Here is a 19,960-nt window from a genome sequence, read left to right on the forward strand (position 1 = left end):
TCCCTTTTTAAAGTTGGGGAAGTTATTTCAGGTGAGTGCTGTTCAGACAGTGAAGAGTCTGCATCATTAACGTGTAAATCACCAGAGGCCTGCGTCTACCAGATGTGTGAGCTGAGGATGCAAATTATTTCATCTCCACCACTCATCAACAGGAGGCGTGAAATGGAGGCAAGACGGGCCCTGGTGGCAGCTGTCATACTGACAGGGTCTGATGGCGACAGACAGTCACATAGACATGTATCTGGCTGAACTGAGATACATTGCATCATTTGCATAGGGAAATGACGTTGCAAAAGAGGCAAGAATGCATGTTGAATAACGATGCCCACATTAACAGAATAACGTAGAGATATAAATGGGCTTCTAGCAAAAACAAAAACTGCTACATTATATTTCCATACAGATGGCATTCAAAAGAACAAGAGACACACAAACGTGTGAGGAGACTTTCGAGACAGATCATTGTGTAAACTTTGGAAAGAGCTGCATACTGGGAGGCAGACTCAACAGCCTTAAACACTGACTGTAATGAGTGTGTACTTGTCGAAACTGTATGAGGCAAGGCAACAGATGTTAAATGGGAGTACAAAATGTGCACTGGACCACGTTCTTGTCACAATCCCAGTCATTCTGGTACAGAACATCTGCTCGTTTCCAAACACATTCGTGCCAGCGTACCTAGCATCTACATGTTTGCTTATAGGAAATCCTACAGTGAAATACATCACATTTCCTCAAAAATATATGCCCTCAATTTTAGCACACAACCCAATTCAGGATAATACCTTTAAACCAGGTGTCATAGACATAGCAATAGACAATCACACTGGACTTTTAACAAACAAGTCAATAAGGAGGAAAATCTTTAATTCGCCTATAATGTTTGTAAATAATGGAGAAATCATCTATTACTACCAGACCCTATCATAAAATGTTATGCTTCTGTTTGTGTATGGGTCTCAGTACCTCTTCTGCTTTGGTCTGTTCAAATGCAAACTCCATAGTAGGGACAGCGAGGTGGTTGGCAAAGAAGCTGACGTCCCCAGGGATCTGTAGGGAGCTGACATTTGGTCCAGGGCAGCTTCCACCTCGAATACAGCTCAGCAGCTGCCTCTGAAAGGTAACAACAGACAGAGAGAGATAAAGAGAGAGAGGAGGGATGTGAAAGAGATTTGTCATTAAATAGAGAAGAGTAGTTTAGCAGAATACAAGGACTAGAGGGGAAGGGGAAGGCTGAAAACAATAGCACAATAGTTGTATAAATGCAGACAGATTGAACTGAGACAGAGAGAAAGCCAGAGAGACAGATATTCAGAGAGATACTGTAGATCTGGCAGTATGGTAGCAGAGGCTGAGTCTCGGCTGCTGATTGTGAATGCAGCTCCAGAGGCTTTGAAACAGAAGCTGTGGGGAACAGTTTCTAATAAATGTTTTCGAAAAAGCTGAAATGAAGGTTTAAGTTTAAAGATTTACTGTGGCTTGGTGTAACAGTCCCCCTGGATGTACTGTGGGAGGATGAGGAGGTAGTTTGGAAAAAATATGGGCCTCTAGAAATGTTCAATGCAGAAAGGGGAGATGAATAGCATGCATTTTAAAGGTACTAGCATGTACCAAAAATACCAGACAAATCAGGAACAAACAGAAATCCAAACCAATTAACAGATCTTACTGTCAAACAGAATGAGCATATTTAAATGGATCTCAATTTGACCTTTGGCATCATGTTTATACCAGGTAACTCAGGGGGGACTACACAGTACCGACATTACAGAAAACATACTAAAACAGAAACAAGAATCTGAGAGGAAGTATCCAACCACTGTAAGAGACTCAATGAAAGGGCAGCAGAGGCCATTCAATTCCAGATAAAGCTAAGAATCTTGGAGAAAGGAAACTCAATAGCACGGAGATTGAGAGGAGAGAAGGGAGAGAATGGGTCATTCTGTCCTGTGTTGCCTTGCCTCCCGCCTTCTCCCAATCAATATTTAATTTATTTGTCTGCTATGATAACGAGATAGTGAAATCATTGTTTATATATTTGTGCTTAAATGATCCTGCAGCCGAGAGGAGGCTGGAGTTTGCCGTGCAGCCAGAGCAGCTGTGGGCCATCCCCTATGCAGCATCCACTCCTCTGTACTACAGTACACTACCCAGACGATGCATTAGACCACGCTGTAGCAGCAGCAGTACCACCTGTAACCATCAGTTAACCAGGCTTTTTATCAATTCACAATGCTCACAGTACACTGCCCTGCCCTGCATAAGCTGTTATAGACTGCTTCCCATTCCAGAGATAAGAAACAACAACTTCTCGTAATGGTAATCTGCTAAAGGGAAGGAAATGTACACTGTTATGAATGTTTACATATACAGTTGAAGTCGGAAGTTTACATACACCTTAGCCAAATACATTTAAACTCAGTTTTTCACAATTCCTGACATTTAATCCAAGTAACAATTCCCTGTCGGGATCACCACTTTATTTTAAGAATGTGAAATGTCAGAATAATAGTAGAGAAATGTATTTATTTCAGAGTTGATTTCTTTCATCACATTCCCAGTGGGTCAGAAGTTTACATACACTCAATTAGTATTTGGAAGCATTGCCTTTAAATTGTTTAACTTGGGTCAAACGGTTTGGGTAGCCTTCCACAAGCTTCCCACAATAAGTTGGGTGAATTTTGGCCCATTCCTCCTGACAGAGCTGGTGTAACTGAGTAAGGTTTGTAGGTCTCCTTGCTCGTACACACTTTTTCAGTTCTGCTCACAAATTTTCTATGGGATTGAGGTCAGGGCTTTGTGATGGCCACTCCAATACCTTGACTTTGCTGTCCTTAAGCCATTTTGCCACAACTTTGGAAGTCTGCTTGGGGTCATTGTCCATTTGGAAGACCCATTTGCGACCAAGATTTAACTTCATGACGGATTTCTTGAGATGTTGCTTCAATGTATCCACATAAGTTTCCTCCCTCATGATGCCTTTTATTTTGTGAAGTGCACCAGTCCATCCTGCAGCAAAGCACCCCGACAACATGATGCTGCCACCCCCGTGCTTCACAGTTGGAATGGTGTTCTTCGGCTTGCAAGCATCCCCCTTTTTCCTCCAAACATAATGATGATTGTTATGGCCAAAATGTTTTGTTTCATCAGACTAGAGGACATTTCTCCAAAAAGTACGATCTTTGTCCCCATGCGCAGTTGAAAACCGTAGTCAGGCTTTTTTATGGCGGTTTGGAGCAGTGGCTTCTTCCTTGCTGAGCGGCCTTTCAGCTTATGTCGATATAGGACTGTGGATATAGATACTGTGGATATAGATACTTGTGTACCTGTTTCCTCCAGCATCTTCACAAGGTCCTTTGCTTTTGTTCTAGGATTGATTTGCACTTTTCGCACCAAAGTACGTATATCTCTGGGAGACAGAACGCATCTCCTTCCTGAGCGGTATGACGGCTGTGTGGTCCCATGGTGTTTATACTTGCATACTATTGTTTGTATATATGAAGGTGGTACCTTCAGGCGTTTGAAAATTGCTCCCAAGGATGAACCAGACTTGTGGAGGTCTAAAACTTTTTTTCTGAGGTCTTGGCTGATTTCTTTTGATTTCCCCATGATGTCAAGCAAATAACTTCACAGATCTTCATTTTAAAGGGTTAAAACACTGTTTCCCATGCTTGTTTAAAATGACCCAAAAACAATTAATGAACTTGCACCTGTGGAAAGGTCGTTAAGACACTAACAGCTTACAGACGGTAGGCAATTAAGTGCACAGCTATGAACATTTAGAACACTAGAGAGGCCTTTCTACTGACTCTGAAAAACACCAAAAGAGAGATGCCAAGGGTCCCTGCTCATCTGTGTGAACGTGCCTTAGGCATGCTACAAGGATGCATGAGGACTGCAGATGTGGCCAGGGCAATAAATTGCAATGTCAGTACTGTGAGACGCCTAAGACAGAGCTACAGGGAGACAGGATGGACAGCTGATCATCCTCGCAGTGGCAGACCACGTGTAACAACACCTGCACAGGATCGGTACATCCGAACATCACACCTGCAGGACAGGTACAGGATGGCAACAACAACTGCCCAAGTTACACCAGGAACGCACAATCCCTCCATCAGTGCTCAGACTCTCCACAATAGGCTGAGATAGGCTGGACTGAGGGCTTGTAGGCCTGTTGTAAGGCAGGTCCTCACCAGACATCACCGGCAACAACGTCAACTATGGGCACAAACCCACCATTGCTGGACCAGAGTGGACTGGCAAAAAGTTGTCTCACCAGGGGTGATGGTTGGATTTGCGTTTATCATCTAAGGGATGAGCGTTACACCGAGGCCTGTACTATGGAGCAGGATCGATTTGGAGGTGGAGGGTCGTCCGTCATGATCTGGGGCAGTGTGTCACAGAATCATCGGACTGAGCTTGTTGTCATTCCAGGCAATCACAATGCTGTGCGTTACAGGGAAGACATCCTCCTCCCTCATGTGGTTCCCTTCCTGCAGGCTCATCCTAACAAGACCCTCCAGCATGACAATTCCACCAGCCATACTGCTCGTTCTGTGCGTGATTTCCTGCAAGACAGGAATGTCAGTGTTCTGCTATAGCCAGCGAAGAGCCCAGATCTCAATCCCATTGAGCACGTCTGGGACCTGTTGGATCGGAGTGTGAGGGCTAGGGCCATTCCCCCCAGAAATGTTCGGGAACTTGCAGGTGCCTTGGTGGAAGAGTGGGGTAACATCTCACAGCAAGAACTGGCAAATCTGGTGCAGTCCATGAGGAGGAGATGCACTGCAGTACTTAATGCAGCTGGTGGCCACACAAGATACTGACTGTTACTTTTGATTTTGACCCCCCCTTTGTTCAGGGACACATTATTCAATTTCTGCTAGTCACATGTCTGTGGAACTTGTTCAGTTTATATCTCAGTTGTTGAATCTTGTTATGCTCATACAAATATTTACTCATGTTAAGTTTGCTGAAAATAAATGCAGTTGACAGTGAGTGTGCGTTTCTTTTTTGGTGAGTTTACATCCACAGGTACACCTCCAATTAACTCAAATGATGTCAATTAGCCATCAGAAGCTTCTAAAGCCATAACATAATTTTCTGGAATTTTCAAAAGCTGTTTAAAGGCACAGTCAACTTAGTGTATGCAAGACTTCTGTGATAATGTGAATTATGAGTGAAATAATCTGTCTGCAAACAATTGTTGGAAAAATGACTTGTGTCATGCACAACGTAGATGTCCTAACCGCCTTGCCAAAATTATAGTTTGTTAACGAGAAATTTCTGGAGTGGTTGAAAAACTAGTTTTAATGACTCCAACCTAAGTGTATGTAAACTTCCGACTTCAACAGTATTATCCCTGTATGTAATGGCGATTAGAGAAGGTTTCTTCCCTGTACAGGGGCTGTAAATCTTGTAATGGCGCTGTATTTTCTGCAATCCACCTCTAATCGACTCATATTGACTGGGGAGTGCCCTGCAGTGTGTGAACCCAGGCCTCAGAGGGCTAACTGATCAATGGATCCTTTAATAGGCAACTTAACTGGATTACTGTGATGCACACTGACATGCTGTCTGACTCTGAACAAAAATACAGTGGGGGGTGAACAACATAAAGAAATGGGCAGTAGAATCTGTGGCCATGTGTGATGCATTCAGATAATGTCAATGTTTTGACATGTTCTTCTACAGTAAATAGCATATATTTTATATGTATGTAAAAGCATAATCATTGGCCTAGTTCTGACTTCAAAGAAAAGTGGGATACATTTTGAGATTCAGGTCCTCAGAGGATGTGTTTTCAATAGTATAACTTGTAGAAGGAAGGGAAGCGCTGCTAAGGTACACAATAGTAGATATTTGTGAATAGAAGGTGCTCTTTGGTAAAAGGGGTATATAGGTCATCAACAACAAAAAAGGAGGACCAAGGAACACTTAATTTCATTAAAGGGAAACTTCACAGCTAGACACTATTTGGGCTGTCTTCCTACATAATTATGAGTGTGAGTGTGTTCATGAAATAATTATGCACTGTAGCTGCATTTTTGCATTTTTGCGCTGGGATAGTTCAATCAATTGCATCATTGGTTGATTGAGCATACTGTCTGAAATAAAAATAAATAAATGGAGGCATGTTTTGTAGCAATTATTGTGGCCTTTGTGATTTGCCGATTGCGCGATCATGCTAGAAGTGAGTATATATGGTTGTTCTTGTTCAATAGAGCCATTGGACTTGTCTCAACAATGTTCCTATCTGCCAGGACATTGCATGATATCTATTTTCTCTGGATTTGTTATTAAGACGGGAGCCCTGCTTCCTTGTTCCCACCCTCAAAGGCGGCCTTTTCAAAACCAGGGGCAGTGCTAGTCTACAAGTTCACTGGAGTTGTTACCGTGCATCTATCCGAGATTGCTAAATAATTAGCTACAATGGCTGCTTCTGATGATTCTTCTTTACAAGAAGAGCTGGATCACGAAACATTTTTGAAGAATGAGTTGAGACAGCGATAAAAAAAAATTGCGAGACCAGCAAGCAGTGGCGGCAGCCTAGACTTGCTGGACCAGGACTCGTGAGGGCAAATTACAAACAAGTCATTTGTTTAGCTGTTGGTAGTTAGCTAGCAATATTACCTCTCTTTTTACACGAGGCAGTGTTATTCAGTACAGTACAATTTGGTGATCAATTCAGCCATAATGGGGCTTGTTGGTACCACTACAAGCCAAACTAGCCAAGTTTAGCTAGTTAGCTGTATCCGTAAAATGTACTGTAGTCTCACGTTGTAGCTAGTTAGCCTAGCTAGCCTCAGTGCCTCTCGTTAGGAACAAAACTGGAGAAATGTTTTGATGATCGCAGAGTAAAGGAATGGCTTTATGACTCATATTAATCTTGGAGTAACTATGCCTGGTGTTGTAGCTAGCTAGCTACTGTGTGTATGTGGGATGTCTCATATTCTACACCATGCTCAACCTCTTGCAGAAGATTTGTATGTACTGAAAGTCTCCTGGAGAGACATGAAGACTGATCATGAAGATGTGTAAAACATGAAGACTGAAGTGTAACCGTAAAATAAACCATGTTCATCTGTAAACAAAAAGTTACAGTAGACTGGTATGTGTTTTGTTACACTTAAGAGTCAATAATGGGGCAGACGGGCTGTTCGCAAAGATGTGAAAAGTTTTGAACTGTAGACCGTCTAGTGGGGTATACAGTTGTGCTGTTGAGTAGACAAGCACTGCCAGCAATAGTGAGTAGGCTAGAAGAGTATACCAACACCCCTCTCTCCCATGCCAAAGAACTGACTGCAAGGGTGTGAAAAGTTTTAGGAGCACTTGTCTTGTAGATAGTTTAGTGTATTGGTGATTTTGTTTTCTCTAGGGGGTATTGTGCTTTCATAAATACCTTTGGCTGTCCTGGCTTGTTTCAAAGTCAGATGACGTTGAGCTTATTCCAGGGTTAAAGCTTTCATCCAATGTGTTTACAGGCTCTGTACTACTAAATTCAAGGTCATCAGCAGCAGGATTCAGAGATGTGGACTCGAGTCACGTGACTTGGACTCGAGTACCACTCAGTCGCATATTTTACGACTTGAAACTTGACTTGTCAAAAATAAAAACCCTTGCAAATCGACTTCGACTTGAGCATCTATAACTTATGATTTAACTTGGACTTGAGCTGTATGACTCAATTTGTCATCTTGCGCACAATGTAGGCCTATCTGTTCTTTATATCGGAGTGCTGTAGGTTCTGTGCATTCTGTTCTGTGTCTTGACCAATCAGATTCACTGAAATCACAGATTGCGCTCCGGGCACAATGCTCGTCATTTAGCAAAGCGCAAGCCACTCTACTGTCGTCTCGTATTTATTTAGCAAACGTGATAACACATCACTCCTGACAGACACAAGCAATAACTCTTCACAGAAATATTGCAGCAGCCTACAACTAAACTGTATGGGAAGAAAACACGAATTTTCCAGTCTGATCAACTAGCCTACTGATAACCGCAGCCCGCAGCTGCATAGGCTACAGCCAATGCACCCTGTCCCCTCTGGCCAGTGTAAACAAAGTGGTAATGTTATGTAACCTATCTATAGACCATTTATTTGTATTAGGAGAAAATGTGAATATGATCAAATTTGGTTTAGGCTATATTCAAACTTGGGCTTGGCTGGCTAGGCAACCTTGACCTTTTCAATACAAGATTATTAACTGAAATGAATTGAACAGAATACCGATTACATAAATACACTGTGAGTAAATTTGAATTGCAGTTGATATAGGCTTATACTATGTAAAACTGCATAATGCAAGCTCAGCCCTGTGAGCTCTACTGTCCAATTGCAGAGGTTGTGTCTGTGTAAAGAAAAGTTGTAAAATATAATGAATATGAACAAGTACAAGGTTGCTGCAGTTTGACAGGGTTTTCATTCTTCCTAGGAACAGGTTTTTCAGATAGCCTAGTTGTGAAGCGCATTGGGCCAGTAACTGAAAGGTCAATAGTTCAAATCCCTAAACTGACTAGGTAAAAAATCTGTCTTTGTGCCCTTGAGCAAGACACTTAACCTGAATTGTCCATGTAAGTCACTCTGGATAAGTGTCTGCTAAATGACTCAAATGTAAATTTGGTCTCACTGCCCATATAAAAACCTTTGCACAACTGATGAATCACTAATAGACCCTATAGAGTTAGGAAAAGCTCCAGGCCAAAGGTAAAACAATTTGCCCCACCACTCTGAAAAGCATACATTACACTTTTAAAAGACAGAGGCAAACCATAGAGAAACTGAAGGAGCTTTTTTTCAGTGAACATGAATAGGTACCAATAAGTACATTATGATTGAAAAGCGCCACACTAGCCAGGGACAGGTTTGATAGAGCTTCATACGCACAGGCTGTGTGATGCTGCAAGTCTCTTCCTGCCCTGCACAATTAATCCACTCCCTGGCTCAAAATATAGCATCAACTTTGTAGGTCTATCTCCCTGTTCACCCATGACTGCGAGGCCATGCATGCCTCCAACTCGATCATCAAGTTTGCAGATGACACAACAGTAGTAGACTTGATCACCAACAACGACGAGACAGCCTATAGGGAGGAGGTGAGGGCACTCAGAGTGTGGTGTCATGAAAACAACCTCTCACTCAACATCAACAAAACAGAGTAGATGATCGTGGACTTCAGGAAACAGCAGAGGGAGCACTCCCCTATCCACATAGATGGGACAGCAGTGGAGAAGGTGGAAAGTTTCAAGTTCCTCGGCGTACACATCATGGACAAACTAAAATGGTCCACCCACACAGACAGTGTTGTGAAGAAGGCACAACAGCACCTCTTCAACCTCAGGAGGCGGAAGAAATTTGTCTTGTCACCTAAAACCTTCACAAACTACTACACATGGACAATTGAGAGCATCCTGTCAGGCTGTATCACCGCCTGGTACGGCAACAGGACACCTACAGCACCCGATGTCACAGGAAGGCCAAAATGATCATCAAGGACAACAACCGACCGAGCCACTGTCTGTTCATCCCCGCTACCATCCAGAAGGCAAGATAAGTACAGATGCATCAAAGCTGGGACCGAGAGACTGAAAAATAGCTTCTATCTCAATGTCATCAGACTGTTAAACAGCCATCACTAACACTGAGAGGCTGCTGCCTACATACAGACTTGAAATCATTGGCCACTCTAATAAATGGATCAGTAGTCACTTTATTAATGCCACTTTAATAATGATGTTTACATATCTTGCGCTACTCATCCCAGATGTATATACTGTATTTTATACCATCTACTGCATCTTGTCTATGCTGGTCGGTCATGACCCATACATATATGTACATATTCTTATTCCATCCCTTTAGATTTGTGTGTATTAGGTAGTTGTTGTGGAATTGTTAGATTACTAGCTAGATATTGCTGCATTGTTGGAACTAGAAACGCAAGCATTTCGCTACACTCGCAATAATATCTGCTAACCATGTGTATGTTACCAATACAATTTGATTTGTTAACCTAATATTGGTACAAAGAAAGCAATAATAGCAGGATGATTTTGTTCTGCAAAGCCAACCTGAACTCAGGGGTAGACAAAACATAGTAAACGAAAATCCAGGATGCTTAAACCACTAGGCACAGACATCAGTTCAAAGTCTAGTTTTGATTTACATTTGGTTGTCTTACTAACATAAATTCAACATGAAATCAACAAAAAGTGTCACCATTTCATTGGATTTAGGTTAAAAGTTGGGTTAAAAAAAACATCCCTTACGTTGATTACTTTTTTATAATCATATCACGTTTCCATGTTGATTCAACATAATGACTTTGAATTCATATGATATGTTACGAATTACAATTAGTATGATATGTTACAAATTCCAAATCGTACAATATGTTTCAAATTTGCAATATGTATGATATGTTACGAATTCCAATATGTTGTGGCTGACATGAACATGTCTAACTTGCACCGCTATGCAATTATTAAGAGACTAGATACAAATAGCTATTCCTGGTGACCAATGTTAAAGCATTAATTTATTGAGGCAAACAGATCAGGGATGTCAAGGTGGTACCGAAGCATATGCTATGTGTACAGTGTATATAACAACTACCAATAGACCAACTACATTATAAGCGTACAGTCAATCAAATAATTACTCTCTAAAGCGAGGAATGCATTTACTCAATTCAACTAATATAATTTATTAGTCACGAAATAATTAGCACTCAAAAAATTACAGTGTTAATGAAATACATGATACATTACAGAATAGTAAATTATTATCACCAATAGGCTAAACTTAATGTGGTCTTCAGTTCAGAATAATCTCTAAGAGAAAAAAATGATGTGTGTGATACACAGGAGCATGCTAAGAAGTTCTCAAAGTATGAACAAATTCACTGTCCTTTTAACCAAATTCAAGCAGAAACTCACGCCCAACCTGAATGAAAATGTCTTTGCTAGTAAAATCAATAGACTGGAACAACACACCCAGATTGTAATCTAATCAACTCAATTTAAATGATAAGAGTGCACCCCTGTGTCGCTCTTCTTTGAGCTATACACCATCCAACAAACAAAATAACAGTTTCCCTGTAACAATAAATCCATAGGACTTACAGTACAATAACACATATCAACATTCGTAGCTCTTTGTGGACTCTTGAAACAATCCAAACATGACAATTTCATTCACACAGTAACATTCATTTAGTCAATTTCACGTTTTCATCTGTTTTCATACCTCCTACGTTGTCCATAATCCCATGGTTCTGTGGGAACGTTCTTCCCCGGAGAAAGCCATAGATAAGGTATGTTTGACCCCTATATAGCCCACAGATGGTCAGCCATCCCAAAATATTCATAAAAAGTGATTGAGTGGGTCTGGGCCTCGGCGCCTGCAAGTCGCCAGTTGCGAGTTTCACCTTCTCTCATTCTTTTGTTTCTCACAAAATGGCCTTAGATCTTTCACCATTGGCATGCTAATGTTGGGTGCTGTAAACTGAGATGCTAATACATTTTATTTCATTTTATTTTCAAATATACAGTTTTTATGATGCAGTCATCTTTGATATCTTTTATGTATATCTGACTAATTTGCTAAAACCACATCTGAAGTTGATATTGACTAATCCAATCAGATAAAATAAAATGTTACACTCATTAAAATGTAAATTTATGTGAATTTCTCTGTGATGTGTTGGTATACCTTCAGTTCTGTGTTTTGCTCTTACAAAGAAGAACGGAAGCATTCCTTTCTAGCTTGCTTACCTAAGGTAATGTGCACATCTAAAGATGAAGACAATACTACCCGCCAAAAGGACATTTCTGATGTGATGCCGCTAGGTCCATGAACTGCTGGTCAGAAGATCGTCTACAGCGACTACAGTGCTGATCATCTGGTTTTGAACACTTCTGTCTGACGCAGAATCAGATGTGTTCAGGGTAGGATTATGTAAGGCGACCCAGCCCCCAAAGTGACTCTTTACACTGTATGTAAGGATTCCTCTGTGTTGTGTTAGGAATTCAAGATTCTCACCAACCCCCATTGTCACACCTCTGGGTAGCAGAGGCTCTGTTGTCTTTACAGGTCTGTCGTTCTGATATCTGATTGGAGTAAAACTTTACAGTAAATCTATTGGTCAACAACTCAGATTTTGAATCCAAACAACTCAGATGTTATAAAAGGGTCTTTCTCTTTATTGTTGCTGACCTGCGCTGGTGAGATACCTACACTGTTTATTTTTCTCTCTGTAAAGACAACCATCCCACCTTAGACCGAACTTCCACACGCTCATGCAACCTGTGCGGGAAAGGGGGTCATTTCTCCAGAACCTCCCCCAGTTCCTACACTAGCAGGACAAGGGCCAACACGACCAACCCCACTAACCCGAAACCCAAACCCACTGTCCCCCACCCCCTTCACCAGACAACAACAACAAAGACCCAGACCTTTCCACAGGGACTGCCCAACCCACCACCCAAGATGTCTCAGAAAAGGCCCCCACCCCGTCACCACCCAAGCAATCCCAGAAACAGCCCCCACCCCTGCTGGCCCCTCCAATCCCTTCCTTGCTACCTCCACACCCTCCAAACCCCTGGTCAAAGGGGAGCCGATTTAGAAAAAGGCCATACAACCGGAAGACCCCCTCGCCTCATAACACCAGTTCTAAGACGACAACGAACTAATCTGGACAAAAATTACCAAAAGGAAAAGACCAGACAAAAACCAGACCAACAAGAGACCAGACCAGAAGAGCACCACAGAACCCAAACCCCGACGCCAGCTAACACGACCCACCAAATCCCCTACACCAGGCAGTCAGTAGGGAGGCATGTCAAAACCTGTGAACAGCCAAAAACCACCCAACAACACAAACGACCGCTAAAGGCCCTCATCCAAATATGCAATGACATGATCAGACCTGAACCCCCCAATAAGCCTTTATCATGACCCTGACAACACACTCCGAACAGAAGGACTTTCTTCAGATGGCTGTTCATGGTTGCCTACTAACAAGGGAATCCATCTAGAGATGGCACAAGGTACTGTACGTACAGAGAACTGCACCACGGAGGCACTCGCACTGAACACACCCACCAACTGTTTGCTCCCTCTGTCTTCCAGCCTCCTCCTCCAACACCAGCCCAGGCCGATGGACAATACCCTCCACCACTCCTACCCCCCTGCTCACTCTCCCTCCCTTTCCCCTTCCTCCCTCTACGCTTATCCCTCTCACGGGAACCATTCATCACCACACCAGAAGAGGTGCGGAGGAATGACCAAAGCTCTAGACCTACGCCCGGAGCGAGCAGGTCACAGGGCAGTACCATCACTGACCTCCGGGTCTTGTGCTTCCAGGTGTGTCTGCTCACTCCTCAGGTTGTCCTTCCTCCCCTCTGCAGAGCCAACCCCAGTCCCAGTTCCAGCACCACACCTAGTCACAACACCAGAACACTGGAAGAGGCGGGGAGGAGGGGCCAAAAAACAGACATTCACCTGGAGCGAGCAGACCACAGGGGAGTGCCACAATTGACCTCCGGGTCTAGGGCTCCATTGCGTGTCTGCTTGCTCCTCAGGTTGTCCTTCCTCCACTCTGCAGTCTCAGCATCACTACCAGCACCAATCCAGATACCAGTTTCCAGCACCAGACACAGCACCAGATGAGGTGCAGAGGAGGGACCAAACACCAGACCTTCCACCCCCCTATACAGATCCCGAGCCAGCACCATCCCCAGTTCCTGGTTCCTGTTTTTTCCCCAAGTCCCCTTTCCCAGCACCAGACCCAGCAACAACCTCTGGTTTCCAGCCCTGGTACCAGCATGATTTCCAACCCGGCCCCAACACCAACCCAGGTATTCCCAGTCCCAGCCCAACACCAGCACCAACCCTGGACACAGCACCAACCAACCACAATTACAGTACCACCTCCATCCAGCAACTGCCAGCCCAGACCCCACTGCTTCCCTAACACAAAGACCCTAACACACTATCAACCACTCCACCAGACCAAACATGACTGACGGACTAACTAATTGATAGACTGATTATGGCTACAGTACCTGTTTTTTTATTGAATACGTTCGTTTTTTTGTGTTTTTCTTTTGTTTTTCTTTTGATTCGATTAGTTTAGGTTGGATTGATTACTTATTGTTTGAAATGTTTATTATTTAGAATTTTAACCATATTTATTTGACATTTTTACTTGAATTTTGGAACAACCAAATAAATGTACCTGTCTTTCTCTCTCCACTCCAGGGATTCTTGGGGCACGGCCTTTCAGGCTATGACTTCTCTCTCTCTTTCCCTCTCTGATCATGCTTAGAATAATACCTTGTATTGCTTGTTAATGCTTTGTATGAGATTTATGCCTTTTACGCTTTTATTTATTTTATTTATTGTATATGATTTATGCTTTGTATGTCATTTCATTCATTTTACAAAGTAATTACATTGACATTTCTTGATTGCTTATTACTGAAGCTCAACTATAGTCTCATGCATATTTGTATTATCTTTATGGAATCAGATAAACATTTGAATAGGTTTAATTGCATAGTCTTATTATGGGTCAGATGTGAGGTAAATGTAATATACATATCAAATATCACCCCACTACAGTGTTTATACCCCTTGACTTATTCCACATTTTGTTGTGTTACAGCCTGAATTAAAAATGGATTAAATATATGTATTTTCTCACCCATCTACACAACATACCCTATAATGACAAAGTGAAAACAAAATGTTTGCAAATTTCTTATTCACACCATTGAGTCATTACATGTTAGAGTCACCTTTAGCAGCGATTACAGCTGTGAGTCTTTTGGGGTAAGTCTCTAAGAGCTTTGCACACCTGGATTGCACAAAATGTATTCAAGATCTGTCAATTTGGATGTTGAACATTGCTAGACTCAGGTTTCAGGTAAGACCCAAGTGCAGACTTTTGAAGTAACAATGTTTATTGCAACAACAGGGGCAGGCAAACAACAGGTCAAGGCTGGCAGGGGTTGATAATCCAGAGTAATGGGGCTAAGGTACAGGACGGCAGGCAAGCCCAGGGTCAGGTCAAGCAGAGGTCAGTAAAGCAGAGTAGGGGAAAAGGCACAGGATGGCAGGCAGGCTCAGAGTCAGGACAGGCAAGGGTCAAAACCAGGATGACGGGAAAAAGAGAGACTGGGGAAAAGCAGGAGCTGAGACAAAACGCTGGTTGACTTGAACAAACAAGACGAACTGGCAACAGACAAACAGAGAACACAGGTATAAGTACCCAGGGGATAAGTGGGGAAGATGGGCGACACCTGGAGCATGGTGGAGACAAGCACAAGGACAGGTGAAACAGATCAGGGCGTGACATAGACAACCATTTTCAGATCTTGCCATAGATTTTCAATACGATTTAAGTCAAAACTGTAACTCGGCCACTCAGGAACGTTCAATGTCTTCTTTGTAAGCAACTCTAGTCTATATTTGGCCTTGTGTTTTAGGTTATTGTCCTGCTGAATGGTGAATTTGTCTCCCAGTGTCTGTTGGAAAGCAGACTGCACCAGGCTTTCCTCTAGGAGTTTGCCTGTGCTGAGCTCTATTCCATTTATTTTTATGAAAAGAAAACTCCCTAGTCCTTGCCAATGACAAGCATACCCATAACATGATGCAGCCACCACCATGCTAGAAAATATGAAGAGTGGTACTAAGTGATGTGTTTTGTTGGATTTGCCTCAAATATAACGTTTTGAATTCAGGACATAAAGTACATTTCTTTGCCACGTTTTTGGAGTTTTACTAGTTTTATTGCAAACAGGAAGCATGTTTTGGAATACATTTTTTCTGCACAAGCTTCCTTCTTTTCACTCCGTCATTTAGGTTAGTACTGTGGAATAACTACAATGTTGTTGATCTGTCTTCAGTTTTCTCCTATCACAGCCATTAAACTCTGTAACTGTTTTAAAAGTCACCAAAGGCCTCGTGGTGAAATCCCTGAGCAGTTTCCTTCCATTTCGGCAACTGAGTTAGGAAGGATGCCTGTATCTGTGTAGTGACTGGGTGTATTGACACCATCCAAAGTGTAATTAATACCATGCTCAAAGGGATAATCAATGTCTGCCATTTTTTACCCATCTACAAATAGCTGCTCTTCTTTGAGAGCCATTGTAAAACCTCCCTTGTCTTTGTGGTTAAATCTGTGTTGAAAATTCACTGCTCAACTGAGGGACCTTACAGATAATAATATGTGTGGGGTACAGAGATAAGGTATTTGTATTTATTATGGATCCCCTTTAGCTTTTGTCAGGGCAGCAGGTACTCCTCCTGGGGTTCGGAAAAATTAAGGCAGTTATACAATCTTAAAAACATTAAAATACATTCATAACAGATTTCACAACACACTGAGTTCGTGCCCTCAGGACCCTACTCCACTTTCCACATATCTACAACACAAAATCCATGTGTATGTGTGTGTATAGTGCGTATGTTATCATGTTTGTGTATCCATGTATCTGTTGCCTATGTTTGTGTTGTTTCACAGTCCTCGCTGTTCCATAAGCTGTTTTTATCTGTTTAAAATAAAAAAATCTGATTATACTGCTTGCATCAGTTACCTGATGTGGAATAGAGTTCCATGTAGTCATGGCTCTATGTAGTACTGTGCGCCTCCCATAGTCTGTTCTGGACTGTTAAGAGACCTCTGGTGGCAATGACCATCTTAGCTACTGTTGTATCAATTTGTTTTGACCATGGCGGTTTACAATCCAGGGTTACTCCAAGCAGTTTAGTCACCTCAACTTGCTCAATTTCCACATTATTTATTACAATATTTAGTTAAGGTTTTGTGTTTAGTGAATGATTTGTCGCAAATACAATGCTTTTAGTTTTTAAAATATTTAGGACTAACTTATTCCTTTCCACCCATTCTGAAACTAACTGCAGCTCTTTGTTAAGTGTCGCAGTCATTTCAGTCGCTATAGTAGCTGACGTGTATAGTGTTGAGTCATCTGACATACTGTACATAGACACGCTGGCTTTACTCAAAACAAGTGTCATGTCATTAGTAAAGATATAAAAAAGTAAGGGGCCTAGACAGCTTCCCTGGGAGGGAAATTCCTGATTCTACCTGGATTATGTTGGAGAGGCTTCCATTAAAGAACACCCTCTGTGTTCTGTTAGACAGGTAGACAGGTTTATCCACAATATAGCAGGGGGTGTAAAGCCATAGCACACATTTTTGTCCAGCAGCAGACTATGGTTGATAATGTTTAAAGCCGCACTGAAATCTTAGAAAACAGCCTCCAAAATCATTTTATCATCAATTTCTATCAGCCAATCATTAGTCATTTGCGTAAGTGATGTGCTTGTTGAATGTCCTTCCCTATAAGTGTGCTGAAAGTCTGTTGTCAATTTTTCTACTGTAAAACAGGCTGATTGGTTGGCTATTTGAGCCAGTAAAGGGGGATTTACTATTCTTAGGCAGCAGAATTACAGGCCTGAGGGCACTCACTTTCTAATAGGCTTAAATTGAAGATTGCATGGCAAATAGGAGTGGCAATATTGTCCACTATTATCCTCGGTAATTTTCCATCCAAGTTGTCAGAACCCGGTGGCTTATCATTGTTGATAGACAATAATACTTTTTTCACCTTTTCCACACTCACTTTACTGAATTCAAATGGACAATTCTTGTGTTTCATAATTTAGTCAAATATACTTGGATGTGTAGTGTAAGCGTTTGTTGCTGGCATGTCATGCATACGTTTGCTAATCTTGCCAATTAAAAAAATTATTAAAGTAGATGGCAATATCAGTTGTTTTTGTGATGAATGAGCCATCTGATTCAATGAATGATGGAGTTGAGTTTGCCTTTTTTCCCTAAATTTAATTGAAGGTGCTCCAAAGCTTTTTACTATCATTCTTTATGTAATTTATCTTTGTTTCACAGTGTAGATTCTTCTTCTTTTTATTCAGTTTGGTCACATAATTTCTCAATTTGCAGTACGTTTGAAAAAATGATTGTCATTCAACAATCATGTTTAGCACTATTATTGTACCCAGTGAGTCCATGCATCTTATTATGTGACTTGTTAAGCACATTTGTACTCCTGAACTTATTTAGGCTTGCCATAAGGGTTTGAATACTTATTGTCTCAAGACATTTCAGCTTTTCATTTTTTATTCATTTGTAAAAATATTCAAAAAACATAATTCCACTTCAAAATTCTGGGGTATTGTATGGGCCAGTGACAAAAAAAATCTAAATTTAATCCATTTTAAATTCAGGCTGTAACACAACAACATCTGGAAAAATTCATAGGGTGTAAATACTTTCTGAAGTCACTGTATGTTATGTCTAGTCTATGAGATCAGGCTGGCAAAGCACGGCCATTTCTCTAGACTGTTTTCTGTAGGCGGAATGAAAACAACTTGACCCAGTTAAACATCTTTCTATCAAAAGTACTCAATGTACTTTACCTCTTTCTAGGTAAATAAAATAGCCTCAAGTGTTACTGTTGTATCCAAAGAATTGTAAAGATTTTTTTTAAATGGACATACATTACTATATAGTAAGTACCAGTATAAATGTAACTGCTTTCCTAAGAACATCATCACAAAGGATTCAATATACACACGTATTTAGTATGTTTTCCTATCAAGGTTCTGTTGAACTCGTTTTTAGCAAACAAACTCCATGCCTAGAGAAGGTAAAGGGAAAGAGAGTGGTAGAGAAAGCAAGAGCGAAAGAGAGGGGGGAGAGAGAGAGGGAGAGAGCAAGATAGAGGAAGATAGCAAGGTAGAGAGAGAGGATAGAAAGCGAGCAAGATCAAGAACGAGGGTAGAGGAGAGAGAGGAAGGGAGGCTCTGATAAAATTTGTCAGCCGAGCTGGTTTACTAGCGACGGTTTATTGATTGTGTACTAATTGATGGCCGTCATAGGTTATAAAACATGCCATGGTGCTGCCTTGGAAGAGAGGCGTCTCTACTGTGCAGGCATGCTGCTGGTGTGATTGATCTCCTATAGTCACATGCTACAACCATTACAAGCCTAACCCGCAACACCATAACATTTAAAAAATCAAGTAACAACAAAATACTGCTTTGGTGAGTGAACCAGGCAGGTAAATACAGTATATATAGATTGTTTTTAATGAATTCAAGATTGGTATCCCTTGGTAACGCTTTGTCATAAACATTTGCATGACACAGACACTGTGCACATATTCTCTAAACCTTGAAGCTCAAAAACAACATTTTAATTTCCAGACAAACATGAGCTGTGTTCGAATAACTATCTGCTATCTATCTAACAAATGTTTATTGGCTTGATTATTTATTTAGCTAAGTGGTATAGTCATCGTGCATTTCATTGAACATGGTTCATTCTGGCTATATACTACGATTTCAGAGAACTCTCACGCAAAATAACCCGTTGAATATGGCCGGTGTCAGTAAACATTGGCAAAAAAAAGCATAATTAAATTGTTGCCAGCAACACAGTTACAGTCATCAACGCTCTGGATAACATGAAAACAGCTTTTACCAGCTTAGATAGGGTGAGTAAAATGGTCAGAGTGAGGTGTTCTCTCATTTGCGTCTGGAAGTAGCTAGCCCACATTAGCCAGTTAGCTTGGGTGCTTGACCGTCGTTGAACGCTCGGATCAACCCTACTTATTGGCCAGAGCATCCAGTGTGTGCACTCTGAACGCTCCGAACGGACAATCTGACAACGCCCAGAGCACACTCTGGCACGCCAGACGGAATTTACAAACACAACAGAAATCCTAAAATGTTTAGCTAGTCATTTGTTATGCTAACACGCTAGCCAGAGGTTGCATAGCAACAGCATCAACTTCCGATAGACAGACAAAGCTCTAGTACGCTCAGCTGAAATGATACAGTTTGTTTACAGTATACTAAAATGAACGAATTGTATATAGTATGTAGTATATACTCATTAAGTAT

At 41.5% G+C, this 19,960-nt stretch overlaps 1 protein-coding gene across 1 annotated transcript in view; it reads right to left on the reverse strand.

The window, feature by feature from the left end:
* The window catches only part of naaladl2 (N-acetylated alpha-linked acidic dipeptidase like 2), a 273,612-nt gene that overhangs the window by 48,803 nt on the left and 204,849 nt on the right, over nt 1–19,960 (reverse strand). The window contains exon 10 of the mRNA XM_031785955.1: nt 967–1,113. Coding sequence (XP_031641815.1) covers nt 967–1,113 — 147 coding nt within the window. The remainder of the gene's footprint in view (nt 1–966; nt 1,114–19,960) is intronic.

This window comes from Oncorhynchus kisutch, linkage group LG13 (genome assembly GCF_002021735.2).
Source record: "Oncorhynchus kisutch isolate 150728-3 linkage group LG13, Okis_V2, whole genome shotgun sequence".
Lineage (NCBI taxonomy): Eukaryota > Metazoa > Chordata > Actinopteri > Salmoniformes > Salmonidae > Oncorhynchus > Oncorhynchus kisutch.